This window comes from Anas platyrhynchos, chromosome 6, assembly GCF_047663525.1.
Source record: "Anas platyrhynchos isolate ZD024472 breed Pekin duck chromosome 6, IASCAAS_PekinDuck_T2T, whole genome shotgun sequence".
NCBI lineage: Eukaryota > Metazoa > Chordata > Aves > Anseriformes > Anatidae > Anas > Anas platyrhynchos.
The window spans coordinates 20,229,952-20,249,808 of NC_092592.1; the positions used below are offsets into that span (position 1 = coordinate 20,229,952).

The 19,857-nt window shown below is 43.2% G+C and overlaps 1 protein-coding gene across 50 annotated transcripts in view; it reads left to right on the plus strand.

Annotated features, from left to right (window-relative positions):
* The window catches only part of SORBS1 (sorbin and SH3 domain containing 1), a 235,428-nt gene extending 215,571 nt beyond the window's left edge, over positions 1 to 19,857 (plus strand). For 37 of the 50 annotated variants that reach the window (XM_072040126.1, XM_072040127.1, XM_072040131.1 and 34 more), the window contains 12 exons: positions 332 to 417; positions 2,063 to 2,230; positions 3,643 to 3,689; positions 5,027 to 5,141; positions 5,239 to 5,364; positions 6,213 to 6,407; positions 8,330 to 9,058; positions 10,499 to 10,615; positions 15,162 to 15,221; positions 15,846 to 16,036; positions 16,785 to 16,897; positions 17,710 to 19,857. In XM_072040126.1, the coding sequence (XP_071896227.1) occupies positions 332 to 417; positions 2,063 to 2,230; positions 3,643 to 3,689; positions 5,027 to 5,141; positions 5,239 to 5,364; positions 6,213 to 6,407; positions 8,330 to 9,058; positions 10,499 to 10,615; positions 15,162 to 15,221; positions 15,846 to 16,036; positions 16,785 to 16,897; positions 17,710 to 17,777 (2,015 nt within the window). In that variant the 3' untranslated portion in view covers positions 17,778 to 19,857. The remainder of the gene's footprint in view (positions 1 to 331; positions 418 to 2,062; positions 2,231 to 3,642; positions 3,690 to 5,026; positions 5,142 to 5,238; positions 5,365 to 6,212; positions 6,408 to 8,329; positions 9,059 to 10,498; positions 10,616 to 15,161; positions 15,222 to 15,845; positions 16,037 to 16,784; positions 16,898 to 17,709) is intronic. The other 13 variants (XM_038181422.2, XM_072040172.1, XM_072040166.1 and 10 more) reach the window with 10 other exon arrangements.

The following is a 19,857-nucleotide window of genomic DNA, read 5'->3' on the forward strand; positions in this document are numbered from 1 at the left end:
TGTGTGTTAAACTTTTCTCAGTAGTAAAATGCCAAATCATATTTTGATGGCAGCAAATCTTTTCTTCACAAAGTCCTTCTGTGTTTTTACTCTTTCCCGTACCTTTATTTTCTTCCTGGTTTTGGATCTTTGTTAACAAGTATAGTCCAAAAGGGAAAAAAATGAAAATGGTTAAATTATCAACATCTGATTGGCAATTTGGTAAATGACAATTGAGAATCCTTACCGTTGTAATGGAAGCAAATTTTTAAAATATATTTATTTTTTTCCTTTCTGGTTATGCTAGATAAATCCATCTGTATTTTAACTTCCTTATGTTGTTTCGAAGTAGATTCAGAATCACCAAGGCATTTTGCACCATTTGATTACATGGAAACTCCCGAAGAAATTCTCCGCAGACGCTATGATGATAAAGAGGTAATAATGCCTTCTTTTATGGCCTAGTAACAGTTACGGCAGCTCTACATGCAAGAAATAAAGCAGTAATTCTTTTAGAAGGACAACTTATATGTGCATTGATATGTATATTGGAAGTTATAGCAAAAAGGTAGACCCAGTATATTTTATTTTTAATACTACTTTTGCCACTAATTTACTGTATAATGTGTAGTCCAGTTTAGCTTTTATTCAAAAGGAACCTGATAGTTCTTATCAATTGCACAAAACAATATATGGGGGCTTTAAAAATGTATAAAGGCTGGAGAGGTATGTGAGATGCGGTATAACACCTCGGTACTTGCAGATAAAGCTGAAATGGTATTTCTACAAGTGAATTATATTTTTATTGTTCTCCACGAAAGCCACCTGAGTCAGTATTAATCAAGCTGGTCAGAAAGGGTTTATTTTCATGCAAGAGTCCTCAGGTTTTGAATAACAAATGTAAGGCGTATCAAGCCACCAGGAAGTGTGAAGCTTTTCCCCAATGCAGATTAGAATTCTTTGATATCTCAAATTGTCAACAGAATGTATCAGCCCTTTTTGAAATGGCTAGGTGATGTATGGACAAGCTGAAATACTAAGAGAGCAACAAAGGATGTTCAGCACTGACCATATTCAAGTTGGGTTAAAGAAATTATAAAGTGTTTGCGTTCTAGGGAGCTTGTTTAATAAATAAAAATAAAACCAAGTAACAATTTTACTGAAGAATCATGTTACCTTTCTGAGTTCAAATTATGTTTGTGTGGGTTTTGAAATGTGTGTAAAATCTGTTCTTAATTCCAATGTGAAAAATATACCTTTAGCTTTCTTCTCCCATGAAACAGTAATCCCCCCACTGCCAAAAGCCAGCAAGAAAGCTCATCTAAGAGCAAAACTCTGAGTTCACTGAGACATGCTGGCTTCAAATTATAAAATCATTCAGTTGGAAGGGACCTACAAAGGTCATCAACTTCAACCGCCAAATGAGTTACCAAAGAACCTAACTCTTCAGCCTACAGTCAGCCCCAAAACATGCAAGAACCCTTCTGCATGGTTCTCGAGAATTCTCATTTCCATTAATGTGCCAGAGCCTAAAGAAGTCCAAAATATTTCTGTGGGGTTTGTTTATTTTATGAAGTGTGTTACATGAACCCAAAAGGAAGTATGGGAGAATCTGATACCTGAAGGTGGGTTAGGCACTCTCCCAAGCTCCTTTCAAAGCTCAGAGGGGTTTGGTGCCTCAACTTACCTGTGGATCTGATTCAGGTCTCTTGGAAGTCGAGAGAAACTCCTTATTGGCTGGAGGGGGTGTTGCATCAGCCCCCTGCATTATCAGCGAGCTTCCAATTTTCTTAGAAGTTCCCAAGACCTGGCCAAAACTTAGAAAACCTCATTGACTTCCATCAGTGTTGGATCAGATCCACTGTATGAGCTGGATTGCTGTTATGTGATAAAGGGAATGTACTTTTGTGCTTGCTAAACCAAAGGGTATTGTGTAGTTAGTAGAATCAGTGTTTTATGTTGAACTGTAAAGTTCCAGCTTTTTGCTGGGACCTCAGGAATTTTATTCAAGTCACATTTGTGGCAGCTTTCAAATGGCCTTAACTAGATAATTTACTGCCCATTTTATGCAATTTTATGGCAGAAACTTTTAGAGGACCAGAGACGGCTTAAACGTGAGCAAGAAGAAGCTGATATTGCAGCTAGAAGGCACACAGGGGTTATTCCAACGCACCATCAGTTTATCACTAATGAACGATTTGGGGACCTCCTAAATGTAGACGATACAGCAAAGAGGAAATCTGGGTCAGAGGTCTGTTTTAGTTACCTCAGTCTGCTGCTTGACCCAAAGCGATATTTGCCTCTCACAATGTTGTGCTGTAGGCCAACATTAGCTCTTCGGAGAATGTCGTTTGTTTTTTTTATCCCTTTTCCCCTTTCCCATTCTGGCTTCATTTAGAACTGCTTTGACTCTTGTGCCTGGTAATTTAATAGATACCTCTATACCAAGCTGCATATGTTAAAGCATGCCTGCTGAGAATTGCTGGTGCACACCTGTGATGCATGCCTTTAAATATCAGCTACTTGTAGTAAATCAAAGGCATTCTACATCCTTTGCATCATATTGCTACATCGCCTTCTTGTCTGTGCCTTATGCTTAGAAACTTCATGTCTTGTTGATTCTGGCCATGCGACTGTTTTCATAGTTGTTGTTGTTTTTTAAAAAAAAAAAAAAAATAGATTGTTTCTTCTCCTATCTAAAGATGTCCTTGGGAAAAAAATGGAAAAAAAATGGTCTCAGCATGTTCCACTGAGTAAAACCTGGTCAGCCTTTCAGAAAGAGACAAAGGAGGAGATAGATGTATTTTTTTTTCATGAGCCCAAGGCAGTTCTCCCTAGACTCTCCCTGGATGCTAGGCCAGGTGTGCTGGCCACATGCTATCTCCTGCCTTACAGATTGCTGCTGTGGCTATTTACAGCTCCTGTGTTTCCCCAGAGGTGCAGCACAGTGGCAGTGGGTGAGGTGGTCACCATGTGGATGGGGTACATTTGTCTGCCCCTTGTTTACATAGCTTCAAATGCAGTTGTGCCATATAAATGCATCTACTTCTTATTTTATGCTTCATTACCAAAATGACTTTTAAATTGTCTGAGTATTCAGTAGCTATTAGAAAACAGCCAGCTAAATCATGTTTTGAAGCCCAGGCCTGCTGTCAACATGTCCTCTTTGGCTTTTTAGCCACTGAAGATGTTTTTTATGTACAGGCCTGATTTATTCGTACTTCCTCCTCACCTTCGTCTCTTTGCTACCAATCCATATTTTTTTTATTTTTTTTCCCCAGCTGGTTAATTTTGCTTTCTGATTCAGACACTGAGAGGATTATTTTTCGAGTCCCGGTAACTGTAGTTACTGGAGCAGCTCTTGTTAACCAGGGTTTGTCAAATTTAAATGTTTACTGCTGTTAAATCCATTTTCTTTAGAGCATTAATTATGATTAAACCAAAAGTGTTATACCACTTTTTGCCTTGGTAAGGGAGACCCATCCAGCATATTTGAACTGTCATACCAGTTGCACACCAGCTTGTAGCAGAATACCTGCATTCAACATCCTTCCCTAGACTAATGGTAGCTATAGAAGAGTTTGGGTTGTTTTTCCTTAGAAGAGGATGGAAAACCTAATTATTATCTTAATGTGCTAATTATTATATTTTTTTGATCTCTAGATGAGACCTGCTAGAGCCAAGTTTGACTTTAAAGCGCAGACGCTGAAGTGAGTATAGCTTGTTACTATTGCTTTTGGTGTTCTTCCTCTGTCTTTTCCCCTAGGATGCAGCATTTATGAAGTTTCATGCCATTGGATTTAAGTGTATCTTTCCAACTCAGTCGAAACAAAGTTCACAATATGGCAGGTGAAAGTAATACGAATCTTGCAGGTCATAGCCTGTAATGGTCCTTTAGGAAAATGTCTTCTTTCTCAGGGTCAGCAAGAGATTTAAACAGGTGCCTAGTTCATGTAGCTGGGCCTTTGACTCAGGATTTTCCTGATTCAGGAACTGTAAGGATACAGACTGGTCACCGCTCCCCTGATATCTGTGGAAAAACCAGCAGATGTTTCTAGTGGCATTGTACCTTCAAACTCTGTTGTGGTCCTTGTGATGAATCAAACAAGAACAAGAACCTTACTTTTTGCATTTGCCTTTTCATGAACCTGGAGAGTCTCTCATTTTAACATTGCTAAGGAGGGGAGAAAGAAAAGCAGATTTCAGTGAAGGAGCGGAGCAGCTGTTTTCCTTCTCAGGTGCTAATGCCCTGGGATGGTTTTGTTATATATTCTATAGGTGATGATTTGTAATGATTTACACAACATCTCCCCAGGACCTGTAATAAAACTGAAGCAAATGTAAGGATTAACTGATGTATCCCTAGAGGAGAACATACCAAAGTACCAAACAAAAATAAAGCAGAGCTCATGAAAATCATGGTAAGAAAGGCTGGATTTTTTTGTGAGGACCCATGTAGTAGGTTTATAAGCCTAGTACAAGCTTCCCACAGTGGTTGTTCCTCAAGGTGCAGATATTGATAAATCTAGGACAGAAGACTCTGGGTTGAAATCCCAGTTTTTAGGCCAGGTGAGGTCAGTGGTTGTACTGGCTGACCATAAGCATAATAAGGATCAACATTTGTGTGTGAGAGAGGTCATCTAATCAGCAAATTAGTTTCCATTAAAATCATGTGTCCTTTTCGAAGGCTCTTGTGTAATGCCTGTTTTCAAAACAGGAATTGAGCACAACTTTCAGTCCTTCCATATCCAACACAGAAACCAGCCAGTGGCATCTGTTGCTTGAGTTTGACCCCAATCCTGCTGGGAGGTTGTGTGGTCAGTAGGGCCCTCATAGGTCTGCTTTTCTGACACAATCCAAAAGAACAAGAGAGTCCTTGCACATTGCAGTGTGAACAGGATAATAATTCTCAGCATGTAGCTTTCACTTTGGTTGGAGTGCGATATATCAATAGGGCTGATGCAGATCTTGGTACCTATGAGTTGCTGGCCAGTTAACACATCTGATCTCCAGTGATATTCTGATGGAGTGCTTGTGTTGTTAACAGGGAACTTCCTCTGCAAAAAGGAGATATTGTTTACATTTACAAGCAGATTGACCAGAACTGGTATGAAGGTGAACACCATGGCAGAGTTGGCATCTTCCCACGATCATACATAGAGGTAGCTGCAAATGTTCTCTTTTCTCACTCCCTTTCTCCAGTGACCACTTCATGAACTTTTTGCATGTTTATCACTTGATTTTGTTTGTTCATTCTAGCTCCTTCCACCAGCTGAGAAAGCTCAGCCCAAAAAGCCATCACCATTGCAAGTATTGGAATATGGAGATGCCATTGCTAAGTTCAACTTCAATGGGGACACCCAAGTGGAAATGTCCTTCAGAAAGGTGGGATTTCTGTTGTGCTGTTGAATTGAACCCAGACAAAAGGTTTTTTTTATGCTAGCAACTTGCAATTTCCAAATGAAAGCTACAATAAGATCAAGTGTTTAGTGGTCTGATCCCCCCCAGTGGAGATGCATACAGTCATATGAAAATGGTGATTTGACAAGAAGAAAGCTGTTTTCCCCTTCTTTTACTCTACAAGCTACATTGTTAAGCACAGGCAGGCAAGGTTCTGTGGTGCTGGAGTGACTGCCTACATTTGATTGCAGAGTCAGAGAATAGGAATGGGTTGTGGAATGGCTGTTCAGAGCAGTCAGGCATATTTACGGAGAAATGCTATTTAATCTCTCAACCAACTCAAGTTTTTTGATGATCAATTTAGATCTTGTCAGCCTTCTTTGCATTATAAGTGAAGGTGGCACTTGTAGTTTATATTAAGAGTCTGGAAGTCACTTCATTTGTCAGCAAAACATGAGAGATCATACAGACACCTAGTTTAAACTGCAGATTGGTGCTTACTCCCTGTACACCTCATACCCCTAAAGGTCTCACAGTCATTCAATTTTTTTATGTGGCTTTAGTACATATAGTCTTGAAAACATGAGGTAAGTGTAACTGAGTCTGTAGGCAGCATGAAAGAGCACCAGAAGATCTGCATCTCCTTCTCTGAACAGACAAGTATCATTCCCACCCAGAGGTTAGTGTAAGAACCACATGATTTGGGAATAAGGGAGGCTGAGAGCCACAGATTATTTTAAATCATCTGCAGCAAGATTAAAAGCGTAATATGCTTTGGAATGATCATATGTTAATATGTTGAAGTTGGAACTCCATTGCCATTCTTTCGACAGGGTGAAAGGATCACATTGATTCGACGAGTGGATGAGAATTGGTATGAAGGAAGAATCCCTGGCACCAGTCGCCAAGGCATCTTCCCCGTCACTTACGTGGAAGTACTCAAACGGCCAGTGGTCAAGAATGCCATTGATTATCCAGACCCACCTATGTCCCTCTCCCCTAACCGCAGCATGACAGCTTCACCACAGGTATTTGGACTGGCTGCAGCCAGTTACTGCACCTTGTGGAACAGAGGGATGTTGCCATTATTGTGCAGGAAACAATAGGTGGGAAAAGATCTAGCTAACACTAGTAATCTGCACAGAAAAGCCCTTGTGCTCCCTGCAGTATGCTGAAACTGCAGGAAAAGGTGATGTTTCATTTACCAGAAAGGTTAATGAATGGGTAATTTGGGGATTTGGAGACTCAGTTTTTCTTCTCTGATCTGTAGCTTGAATTCAAGCCAGGGCAAAAGGGCTATAGTTAATAGCCATCCGAATAAGTTTCACTGCCAAAGATGGAATGAATCGGTGATCCAACCTCTCCTGAGTGGGTGTTTACAGGCCTCCACTGTGATGAGTGGATTTTTTATAATGATTATTAAAAGAGCATTATCATGGACTGTTATGTGCCATAGGAGCTGTTACTATGGATCCCAGTGGGTTTGAATCGTGCTATACCTTTACTCCAAAATGTTCCAGATCAGGACCAAGATTTTAGGAGACAAGGTCACGAGGGTGTGCTGCAGTATTTGCAACTCTTGCTAAATGAGCTCAAGTTTAGAGAGCAGACCTCTCTGGGATCTCTCATGATTTCATTATAAACCATACTACAGTTCAAACCAGAAATCAAAATAGCAGCAGATAACTGCATGGGGAATGTGGGAATCCCAGAATGTTTGCCATGGAAAAGGTGTCAGGGAGGCAGTGAGTCTCTAAATCCCTTTGTTTTGCTCTCATTCTGCAAATACTCACACTTTCGAAGGTCAGCATACATGTCGAGGATGTGTCTGTGAGGTTCTGGTGCATCCCTTTTATCACTTGGGACTGAAGTAAGGTTGTTCTGAGGTCGAGACTGCAAGGAATGAAAGTTAAGAATTGGGATCAGGAGGAGGGGATGTACAGTACAGGACAGACGGGAAAGACTTCTGTGACTCGAGCCTGGAGTTTGTGTGGATTGTCCCTAAAAGGAGTGGTTTTATTCTTACCTCCTGTGTAAGGAAGAGAGGCTTGTTGCTTCTTTGGGGTTCCCTGTGAGAGTGGTCCCCAGGTGCATTTTTCCATTTGAGCTTGGCAGTCTCTTTGTAGCTGTGGCCCCTCTGCCACCAGCTCTCTGCAAGCTCTTCTCCCTTTGGTGGAAGGGATTGTAACCAACTTTCTTTGGTTTCCTTTGCTACTCCTTTGATTCCTTCTTAGTAAAGCAGTTCTCTTCCATACTTTTCCACCTAACTTGGCAGAGAACTGAGAAACAATCTAATCAGTGCTAAAGTAGTTGATCTCACTGATGTTGCTGATAGTAACAGCCTAGGGCAGAATTTGGTCCTGTGCTCTACCTTTATAAACATAGGACTTTAATCATCCAGAGTCCAAATAGCCATAGCTGTTGTTTTTTTTGATCCGTTTCTCCCCCATGGCTTCAGCAATGCAATTTTCTTGAGGAGCAGGCGTTACTCATTGTAGGGTTGGATAAAGTCAAAATTCAATGCAGCAATGAATTCTGACTGGTTTCATAATGTGAGCTGCTGAAGTCCTGGGTATTACTGCCAGGCCAGTCAAACGCTATGTTGCTATCCCGGATGATGGCTTCAACTGCTCCCTGAGGGACTTAGGGCATATGGTAAGAAGTGTAAGATCTTCCACAAGGCATTTTGTGTCTGGAATACTGGTAAAGACTGGGGAAATGTATTAGGAGCACAGATGAGGACTGGACTCTGTGGTTGGGGTAGCTGTGGACAGCACGTTCTCTGACAGGGTGCGCCTGTCCGTGGAAAACTACACACATGCTTGATCACAGATCTGCTCCTCTCCATGCTCGCTCACTCTCCTTTTACTTTTGCTCAGTTGCTTTGTATTTTCCTTTCTTATTTTTGTTCATTTCTTTCTTTTTCTCTTCTGCTTTTGTCTCCTTCAAGTCTCCCAGCTCTGAGCTGCTCCATACACCAACTCCTCCGCCTTTGCCTTTCGCACGCCGCGCCTTATCTCCAGAGGTGCAGGCGGTCACATCCGAGTGGATTGCTCTGACCGTGGGAGTGTCTCCTAGCACCACTCCTGCCATAACTCCTCCATTGCCTCCTCCGCCTGAAGCCTCCCTCCCTCACACTGACTCTCTCGCGCCTTCTGCTGCAGCCAGCCCTTCCCCCTCGGTCAGCCTCCACCACTCTCATCTCTCGGGCTCCTCGACTCCCAGGTCCATTAAATCCCCATTGCCCTCTTATTCATCCAGGCCTCAGTCCTCCGCTCGCAGTTCCTATCAGGCCACTCCGCAGAGCGAAGAAAAGTTTGTTGGCTCCCCGTCTCCCGGCGCGAGCTACTCTAACTCCCCTCGCTGGGCAGGTGGGAGCCCTGAAAGCGTCCTCGCAGAGCAGCGTGGCACCCCTGGCAGCCAAGCCTGGCTCCAGAAGACCAGAGAGGGCAGCAGTAACCCCGAGCAGGGTTCCTATGCTGGCCCCAAGATCTCTGTTGAGCGCTGCCTGAAACCGTCCCAGCTAGACATGCGTGTGAGCCCAGAAAAGAGACCTCTGAGTTCCTATGAGGACAACCAGTTGTGTCAGGAGCTAATGGCTATTGTGCAGGGAGGTAAAGCAGAGAAAAGAGGCGTGAGGAAAGGTGATCTGGGAAAGTTTCAAAGCGGGGAAAATAAGGTACTTCTCCTGCATGTGTGTGCACTGCTCTGAATCCCTGATTTTACCAGTGTGTTGGGGTTTGTGCTGCTCTGCTGGCCACACAAAGCCAGTGGCTGCCACGTGTCCTGTTGGTGACTGTAAGACCTTCATCCAGGATTCACCAGTGGCATTCACTGGACAGCAGGTCAAAAAATTTTAGAACAGGGCTCAGGAGTAGTGTAGTGAGAATTATTCTAGAGTAGATAATAGCACAGGACTGACTCAATTGGTCCTGTCTAAAGAGGTGACTGTCCCAGACAGTGGCTGTTATCAGATGTGTCAGATCATAGAATCACAGAATGGTTTGGGTTGGAAGGGACCTTAAACATCATCTAGTTCCAGCCCCCCTGCCACGGCAGGGACACCTCCCACTAAATCAGGTTGCTCAAAGTCCCATCCAACCTAGATTGGATAAAAGTATCACACAGGCCTCATGCCCCTGTAATTCACCACATAGAATACAGGCAATTATTTGATATTCAAAGATTTTCCAGTGTGCAATGGACCATCTTTGGTAATGGGATTTATTTCTTCCCCTTTAATGCAAGCACTTCTTGTAAATGTCAGCCTGGCCTGTGGAATCACAAAAACGATTCCTTGCTGTGGAAGTGCAGGATGGTTGATCGTGGAGTCTGTGCATTAGTGAGCTTTAGTTTTGGATGTGCAAGACTAACTCATGGAGGTTTGCTTCTTATCTGTGCTTTGAGTGGAATTTATTAATTTTGCATATCCAAAATGCTGTGACATAGTCCAGCCCCAAATGCGAATTAGACCAAGTGTTATTTTCCCCCAAGAGTATTTAGGTATGTTATTAGAAGGAACACAGGGGAACCCTCTAGTGGTTTCTACATCTTCTGCCCGCAGTCTTCTGCCTTACTTTGCAGCCCTCAGTTGGCTTGGTGTCCGTTGTGGGCTACAGCCACCCAAAAGACGTGAGAGCATCCTCATGCTACCTTGTACAGGAGTGGGAGTTTTGAGAGCTCAACATCATAGTGTTATAAGTAGCTTCTTGAATGCAATGTGATAGCCTCCTTGGCATGCCCTATCTGGCCGATGTTAAATAATGAAGGACTGTGGTTTCTAAGATGACACATTTCACACTGGGAAATCTTAGGACAAATTGCTTGATTTCTGCTTGAATCATAACCAGAAGCATATTGAAAGCTGTGTAAAATCTATGCTGTTTACCATCTGGATATATTTTTAGCAGCATTTTCTACAGGCGTAACTTGCATGTTTAAAACAGAATGAGGTGGTGAGTTCAGACAAACCAGCTAGGAAACTGCACCTGCCCTTGCATGGAGTTCAGTTTGCTGTGTGTGCATCAAATTTTACTGCATAGCAAATGCTCTTATCACTAGGAGTGATTGTGATAAGAGTGCATGTGCCAAGCTGACCAACTTTTCTTTTCTTCAAAAGACTGCAGACTCAAAAGCATTCTCTTCATCTGCTCCTCTCTCTTCCTCTGCCCTCTCTTCCTCTACTGTCACAACACAGCCACCTCCCAGACATACACGCAGAGTCAATAAGCCACAGGTAATCATCTTTGCTGATTACTCTTCCATTACCTAGAGTTGTTTCCATGCCACGACATTGTTTTGTCATATGTTTATCCATTCACTGATTCAACAGATGAGATATTTCTCCTGCCATTTAAGTAAGCATTTTCATTAAATAAATAAATAAATAAATAAAATAAAATAAAATAATTTTAAACAATTTCCAGGCTGTGCAGAAGGACAGGTATGAGCAAAATCTTCAGCTGGTGCAAACCCACATAGCTTTGCAAGTCCGTGGGTTTCTGCCAGTTTGCACCAGCTGATCTGATTTTCTGTTCTTTCAAAGGATTAACTCAGGACCTTTCAGTTCCTCAGCTGTTGATAGGTTCTGACCTTGCATTCCTACAGCTTGATTTCATTGCAAGGCAGTATCGGTGCTTTGTTAGCAGGAACAATATAATGTAAGGTACTTTGTTTCCGCTTTTGTTTAACCACCTGAGATCAGGATTCAGGGCTTGAGTGTCTCAGAGCTGGGATGAGGCACGCTCAGGTTGGTATCAGCTGTGCTGGGGACCTGTCGCAGCCTCTCAGGTAGGATAGCTGTAGTTCAGAGGTTCTCAGCTCAGCTGCTGAGAGCTACAGTCATCTTTAAAGAGGGGCACAGCAGTGTCTGTGTGCAGTAACCAGCTCGGCCTCAGCACTGTGTGGTGGCTCTTCCCGGCTCCAGGAAGGAGCAATGCTTCTGGTGACTCCTCAGTCTTTACAGGCAACTCCCACACGATGGCGATGTTTGAAACAAAATGCTCAGAATCAGCAAAAAACGGACTGAGGTTGGAGCAGCGGGTTTGGGGGCAGCACTCATGGCTTGGTCAGTGAATCAAGCAATTGCTCACACAGAATGAGTTTGGGAAAGAGTTGCCAATTATACTTATTTTCTTGATTGCTTTCTGAGAGAGAGATCCAGTTTTAACCCTGAAGTTTCCCTGTGTCCTTTACTCACCTCATTTCCCATGCTGACTAGCGTGCACTTCTATTTTGGGTGTCACACCTGGATGTAACAGGACTCCATGGCCTTTTTTTTTTGGAGTTGAAGTCAAGCCAAAATTTATGTTATGTGCCTTGACAATCGGCCCATTGTCAGTGTCAAGTTAAAATTGTTTGACAGTCAGTAGTCTTGGCCTCCTTTCCAGCTCTGAGCCTACAGCTATTTAGGGAGCAGGAGTGGGATTTATATGTGCAAATGACTTTCCCATCACCTGCATGGCCCATACAGAGGCTGATACCTTCAGCAGAACTGCTGCTAATCCCCTGGGGGCCTTCTCAAAAGTCTGTTGTCTTTTCATTGATTGTAATCAAATGAGAAGAGCATTTAGTAGACATGGAAACGAGACATTGCAGACATTGGGAAGGCAGGGCTGTGTCTTCGTGAGCAGCTGGACGAGGGTCCTTTGCCCTGGCAGTGTGAGGAGTCTCAGTCTGGGGACAGCCTGCTCCTTTCTGCTTGTGCAGAGGCAGGCAGAGATGTGAGTAATTTCACTCAGTTTGTGCTGGCAAAAAGGAGAGGAGTGGCAGAACAGGCCTGCTCAGGCATCAGCACAGACCAGCTATGCTGTGTTCATTACTTAGCACTGCCTCCATGGTAAGCTTTTACCCCCACCCAGTGGTTTGCTGCTGCTGCACTGGTCCAGCACCACAAGGCTGGTTATCCAAGCCACAGCTGCACATCCTGCAGCAGGCACTGGCACCTCACACACAGTGGAGATTCATTTTTCTGCTGTAGACACAACCTTTAGCTCCTGCTCCTGGGGCCAGGGAGTATTTGTGTTAACTCTGACAGCCTTTAGGTCAGGCTGCTGTGCACTGCAGCTTTTTCAGCATCCTTTGTGAGAGCTCTTGGGCCAGCTTTCCCCTCACTCCCACTGGAGCTGGGGTTTGGCATGTGCAGCAGTTTTCCTGAGCAGTCCTCCCTGCTCATGGTTCTCTGTCCACGTGCAGGAACGTTGCTGCTGCTGTGTGCCTGTCTCTGAGGGATGCCAATTTGTCTGCCTTCGTCCGTCTGTCTTGTTGGTCTGTTCTGCTTAGCTTTCTTTGCTCATGTGGTCCTTTTAACTCCCACCAGAAAAGGATTGGAAGACAACACATAAACAAGAGCTGCAACAGGTAGACACCCCACTGATGACCCTTGATTCTGCTAGGAGCGTGGTGAAAGCACTATTGAGTAGCCCCAGGATCTTTCTTCCTAACAGTAAACACCTGTCTGGGGACTCCTGTAGGCTCTTAACATGGAACATCTTTCTGATATTCCCACAGACCTGTGGTGCTCCTTAGATCCGTTCTCAGACCCCATATGAGATGGAAACAGCGGCCAGCTGTGCTTCAGAACCGACTGTCTTGCATATTTGTGTAGTCTGGAGACAGAGACACTTAAGCATCTGCTTAGTCTTAACAAAGCACTTAGTGTGACTGAGAGGGTAGCACTTGGGTTGTCTTGATGGTTCGCGAATGCTTTGTCACTTGTAGGGCCCTCAGTTTAACTGCAGCAGCTGCAGGACTGGATCAGCTTTTTGGGGGAACCCCTGTGTTTTGTGCTTCCAAGGTACCAGGAAAGGGAACGTGGCCAAGTTTCTGATGTTAGTAGGCTGTGTCTGCTGGTATTACAGATATAAGCCAGTACCATGGAGCATTCAGAAGTAGTGCTAATTTTTTAGCTCTCAAGTAATTAATTTAATTCAGAGTTATTAATGCTTTTTAGAGAAAAGCTGGCCAGGGAGTTCACAAATAATCAGTGAGAAATGGACCATGCGGTCTTAAGGAGCTCATGGAGCAATTCCAGCTGTCAATGTATTAGTAAGGAGCAAGGAAGCACTTTCTTGAATTTTAAAAAATCGTTCTTACAGCTGTCTCTCACCTCAGACTGGAAATTGGTTTTCCCAGCTACTTTACCACCTGTGTTAGTCTGATCACATCGGATTTGATGCACTATATTCAGTTGCTCTGCACAACATTAATTTTAAACTTCTAATTATTCTGTTAACCTTTCAGGGCTGATGACAGACAGGCAGAAATGACTTCCAGAAATTCTGTCATTATTTCAGGCTTTGAAGACAAATTCCACTGCAATTATCCCATCCCGATGACATTTTATTTTCTCTCTACAGAAATATGCACAGTAATAGGACATTGTGTCTTAGGGCAGTGATCCCAGATCCCAGCCCCAGGCAGCACAGCTGATTAAGGGGGCGTTGTTGTGGGGTTGGGTTGGCTCGGACTGGGTCACAGTCCTTGAGAAAACAGACAGCTCTTTTGGAACCATGCCCATTGTATTAGAGGTCCGAGATGTGGTTCAGAGGAGCTCTGAGAACGGGAAGTAGGCAGGGATGAGCTCATCACCCCACGCTTATCCAAACTCCTTGAGCATGCTTGTGCTGAAGGTGTCACAAAACATCTTTATCCTCTGCTTCTGCTCTGTGTCAGGATGCCATGAGAAAGCAAGCCTTTCCCTAAAACTGCGCTGCAGCCACATCTTTGAGAGCACAGGATGACAGAAGGGCACTGTTGAAGTAAAGAGGAGGAGGGAAAGCATAAATTTGAGGCATTTGGGTGGAATATTATACTGAGTGATCACAGAAGAAGGCAACGTTCTGTATCTTATCTGGTCCGGTTTGCTAATCAGTACTGCACGGACTGTTAGAACTGGACTAGTTCAGGCTTCCCATTTACTAGAGCACACACACAGCATTCCCCTTGCTTTCAGTAGGTGTTCGAATCTACAAAAGCATGCAAAACTAGGCTCTGGATATCTGTGTGACTGTCTCAGTGACAGTCCCCTTCCCCATAAAACCTCCACCCCCTTAAAGCCTGGTTTTCCTTGCTGTGCCCTAGGACGTGTGAGCTCCTGTGAAGAGGTGTGGCTAGGGAGGAAGGCAGAGTCAAAGGTGGTGGTGTTTGGAGCTGAGTTTTCACTCAAGGCCTCCTCTGACCTGGAGGAGCTCTGCCTTGTTTGGGGAATTAACAGAGCAGTTTGCATCCTCACGTGGTACAAGCTAGAGTGATGTTGGTGATGGGGCTACACTGCATTGTGCCTTTTGAGGACCTGAACTGGTCTTTTTCTTTTCTTTTTTTTTTTTTTTTTTTTTTTAAGAAGCAAGCAAGTTCTCTCCTGTGTCAAAGTCACTGAGAATTTTTCTAAAACCAGCAGCAGATTCCTCTCAGTGAGTTTGATGCACTCAAGCACGTGCTTCTGTCCTTGTTTTTCACCCCTACAGGAATGCAACATGATGCTGTGTATCATTTCTGGTTGTAGCTGTGTCCGTAATCTTCCAGCTCATCCTCTCAGTCCCTGCTCTAAGCTTCTGTTTCGCTGTCACCTTCCTCTTTGCAGCATCCTGTGTGCTGCATTGCTGTAGTCCTAATGTTTAAATGAAAGACCTTGTTGTCCAAAAAGAGTGGTGTTGGGGTGGGGAGGGGAGGAGTTGTTCTTTTTCTTTTGTTGTCTGCACACCATTTATTTATTTATTTTTAATTCTGACCAGTATGACATCTGCTAAAATGTCTTCCTTATCATTTGCTTGGTGATCACACAGCCTTCCCACCATTCATTGAGAGCTGGACCAGATCTCACAGAGTCTGAAAAGAGCTATGTGGTAAGGCCACTGTTTAAATCAGATGTGTAGTCCTAGCCTCTCTTCACCCAGGCAGAAACATCTCAGTAGAGTATAATATGCCAGCACCATTTTTAGCTGCAAAGTAGGTACATTTTTATCTATTTACGTTGTCTTGTTTGCAACGGAAGCGGGGAATTTAGCACTTAGAAAAACTGCCATATTCAACAAGAAGGTGGGCTAATTGTGCTGCCCATCCCTGGATATAAGCTAAATGAAGCCAAATGCATGAATGGAGCAGCCCACCTTGTGGTCTTGAACTGACTTCATAGCATTTTTAATGATGCCACTGCAGAACTAATTGCAACCTCTTATGCTGCTGCTTTTTAAAATATATGTATATGTATTTGTGACAAATCTTCAAACTAAATGCCAAATTCTTCTGTATCTTGCCTGTTTTTCCATGCTTACACCTGGATCCCTTCTGCACTCCACTACCTGGATGTTTACCTGGATCTACAACTTTTTTCTTTTTTTTTTTTTTTTAACTGGACTTATGTACTGCATCTGGAATGTCCCATCTCTTCCTGTCTATATTTTCCCCTCCCTCCCCCCTGTTGACTGTTCTTTGGGTGTTCTTGGATGTCAATGCTGCCTACCACGCAGGAAGCTGTTTGCAATGAGATCATAAACATTGCAGAAAAGTCTGTTCATTACTGCAGTACTATTTCTCAGCCTCTTGACTCTCGCCACAAGGTGACCTCTAATGACAATAAACCATCTCTCATCATTTCTCAGCAACCTCAAGCACAGCAGCAAGGAGCCAGCCCTGACAGAAGTCATACACCACGAGACATGTAAGTCCTTTTGGCTCCTGTCTCTTCCAGGAGCCTTGTCTCTTACTGGTGGTGAAGATGGGGTGGTGTGAAAGCTTCAGCATCTCAGGGGTTACATTCAAATAATGGGAAAGTGACAGCTTTTTTTTGAAGAACAAAAAGAGCCACATGATCATAGTGAGAATTCTAAAACTGGGACCTTTTTTTCTGTATACCACCTGAGGCAATGACCTCATGATCCAAGACTGGGTCGCCTTTGGGCTCTTGATTCATGCTGCTTACAGAGGTTCTCTCACTGGCTTCGTATCTGAAGCTGGAGGTGAATTAGCATCCATTAGCTACACCTGGCTCATATGGCATGAATTGTTATGTTCATCCCTTTTCTTAGCTTCTCACAGCACAATGAGCAGTCCCAACACCAGCCACCTCATGCATTGTTGTCTAGGTCCAGGGGAGAGTATCTGGTTTAATGATCTGAGAGACTAAGGCTGAGATCTTCAGTGGTTTCTGTTAGATTTAAACCTGAAGCTGCCACAGAGCAGTAACCTGCACTGTGCACTGGTGACTGAAGTTCACTGACAATTGGCTCCTAAAATGAGTCTTTACTTCCCCCAGCCTCCTCATGGAGAATTGAAAGTCTCACATCAGCTTTATTTTCACTCCCCACAGCCAGGGGACCCAAGCATCCACCAAATTTGCCCAGAAATTTCTTAACAAAAGGATGTCAGAACAATCCAACAGCTAACGTGTGCTATTTTTCTGGTTTCAGAGTTAGCTACCAAGCCCTCTACAGCTACACTCCTCAGAACGATGATGAGCTGGAACTGAGGGATGGTGATATTGTCGATGTCATGGAGAAATGTGATGATGGCTGGTTTGTGGGTGAGTGTGACACTTGGCAGGCAGCAGGGCTCTTTGAGATGCAGATGAGCGATTTTGCAGAGCATCTAGAAGATGCTTTCATCTGAAGAATCAAAAGACGGTGAAAAAAATCAACTCAACTTTTTTGGTGGTTTCTCATCTTTTCACACCAAGAACATTAAAATTAGGCTGCAGGGTGATGGAACTTTGTTTTCTTTGCTAGCTGTCTAGATTTTCCTTTTTGTGCCTTTGATTTTCCTTTTTCTCCTGATCCTCCTTGCTCACACAGATAGCAGAGCAGCAGAGGGAACCAAGGAAAGCTGGATTTCTGTATCTTTTCCAAAGCTGAGGGAGCTATGATGAGTTACAGAAAGTGGCAAGTAGGGGACAGAGGGAACACTTGTATGGGAGTTGGAGTCCCTGGAAACCCAGCCTCATTTGTAGATGTGTATTTAGCAAAATCTAGCCCTGTATCTTCAAATAGTCAAGTCTGGACAGTGCTATCTGTCTCAGCAGTGCAAATTAGGCTCATCCTTGGTTGTTGAGGAAGATTAGCTCATCTGAACTGGTAGGAGTTTGGCTTCTAGACTATAGGCCCAGAAGCTTTCACCAGCACCCTATCCATTGTTAAAAGGAAAGACCAAAGATGATGATTAGCAGAACTAGTTCTGATCTCTTCTATACCAAAAGGCCCTTTGGCCCAGACTCCTATTTATTTTAGAAAGCAATGCCTGGAAACAGAAAGGGCTGCCCTCTCAACCTTGTTAAACCCCTAAATCTTCCTTGCATGGCTCTGTCTTACTCTGGCTTCCGTGTGTTTTATTTTGCTACAGGTACGTCCAGGAGAACAAGGCAATTCGGCACCTTCCCAGGCAACTACGTGAAGCTTCTGTACCTGTAAAGTAACAGCGATCCCACAGTCACAAAGATGGGGTTGTTTTCCAGGTGGTGTTTTTAATCAGCAATGAAAGAGACAATTTATGAATGTAATAGACAGGAGACAAAGTGTTAGGAGGATGTGGTTATGTGGTACAGTATTGAGTTGAATGTGCAGCCCTGCTTCCACTGATTCAGGGTATGATTTGTTTGCTGAAGAAGAGACAGTTTCTAGTTTACAGTGCTGCCTTTGTGTATTCTTCTCCCCTCCCCAGCAAGAGTTCTGGTGATAATCTTAATTTGTATGGAGTACTTTACCTCTGAGAAGGCTTCAGGGAAGCAAATGGTATGGGTTTTGTTTGTGTGTTGAGAAATGATAGTGCTTTTGGAAAGTACGCAGCCTTGCAGCTGCTCCCTTTCACTGGCAAGGTTCAGGAAGGCCAGGCTTTCTGCCTTGCTGGAGACTTACTCTGCTCTGCCTTCCATTTCCACAGAAAACCTTTCCTTCATGTCATGCACCTTAAGACCCAGCACAGGCAGAGGATAGTTGGTATGGTTTAACTGCAGAGCTCTGAGTGGAAAAGGAGTTTGGGACTGGTATTTAATCCGGAGGGGTCAGCCAAAACATACTGCAAATGCGCAAAAAGCCCAAACCCCTTCATATACGTAACATATTACCTACTTCTGCAGGGTTTTTTTCTTTTGTGCAGGGTGTGTGTGTGCGAGTGTATTGTGTGCATCAAAACAAACCTTTTTTAAAGAGAAATCAGCCTGTTTTTGAAATTTATCTGCACAAAGACTAGAACCAATAAACAAAACGTCAGTGAGAGCAAATCCTGCTTCTGAGTCCTATGGCTGGTCACTTTCTCGGCTTCTCCTGTCCTGTTGGTAGCCCTAGAGGATTTGAAGCATGCTATTTGGGATGAAGACTTTGCTTTTTTCCTGGCATTAAATCTTAGTGGCGTTGATAAATCTGAGCAACGTGTCATTGAGGGTGCCTTTTTTTGGGGGTGGGGGTGGGAGGGAGGTGGTTGACAACGTTGATGCTAGATCTCTGATAAATACACGCATTTTGGCCGCCTCTTAGTCAGACAAAAAAAGTCTAATCCATTTGGAAAGCTGTGTTTCCAACGGTTATTACCAGTTACAGAGATTTGTATTTCCTTGAGAAAAAAAAAAACAAACATGGCTTGCCTGTGTGCTTGCCTGTAAACCCACTAAGAATACTCTTTTGATAGACATTTTGTTATTAAGAAAAAGCATAAACAAAACCAGTTCTCTCAGACTCTGCTTCCTACAGTTACCATACAAATAGCAAAGGGTTAGATTGCTATTTTGTCATAAGCCGTATTTAATAATATAAAATGCCTATTTTTATGCTGATGCTTTTATACAGATTTATTAAGAATAACTACAACTAACTGTTAGCACGACTTGCAATATGTTTTGATAAATTAGCCATGCTCCTGGGTTTAAAATCAAGTAGGCTTGTCTTCCGCCTAGGTCAGCGGAAGAGAAGACTCGGTGTCTCAGAAGTTTGACTGTAAATATGTATATTTAACTTTGTACAGACAATGTACTTACCTTGTATAGAAAAATAATTTAAACACATTGAGCGAAGGGAGGAAACGAAAGGCAGTTGTGAAAGGTTGGGATTTTTTCCACTTTTATTTAAATGATGGAATTCCATGTGTGTTCACATAGAGTTTTAGCACAAAATATCCACTATGAAAAGGTTTCAAATATGACACAAAGTACCACTGTTTTGTTTTTTTTCTACAGGACATATCATTAATCCTGCATCTTATTTATGGGTTTGTTTTTCTGCTTTGGGTTTGTCCTCCAGTTATTTGCAGCAATATTTAGACCTGTTGTTAAGATTGGATAACACCAAATTAATCTATCCAGCAAGTTAACACGATGATACTGACTGTATATAACCTACTCATGTAAAGGTTTATTTTCTGTTCTTGCTCTTGCCATTTTAAGTTGCGCACACACACGCGCGCACACACACACACCCCACAACTTATTTTTGTGTTGATTTTTGTTTCTTATTGCAGTGGATTACTATTTGATGATTAATAAATGGAAGTATTGAATTA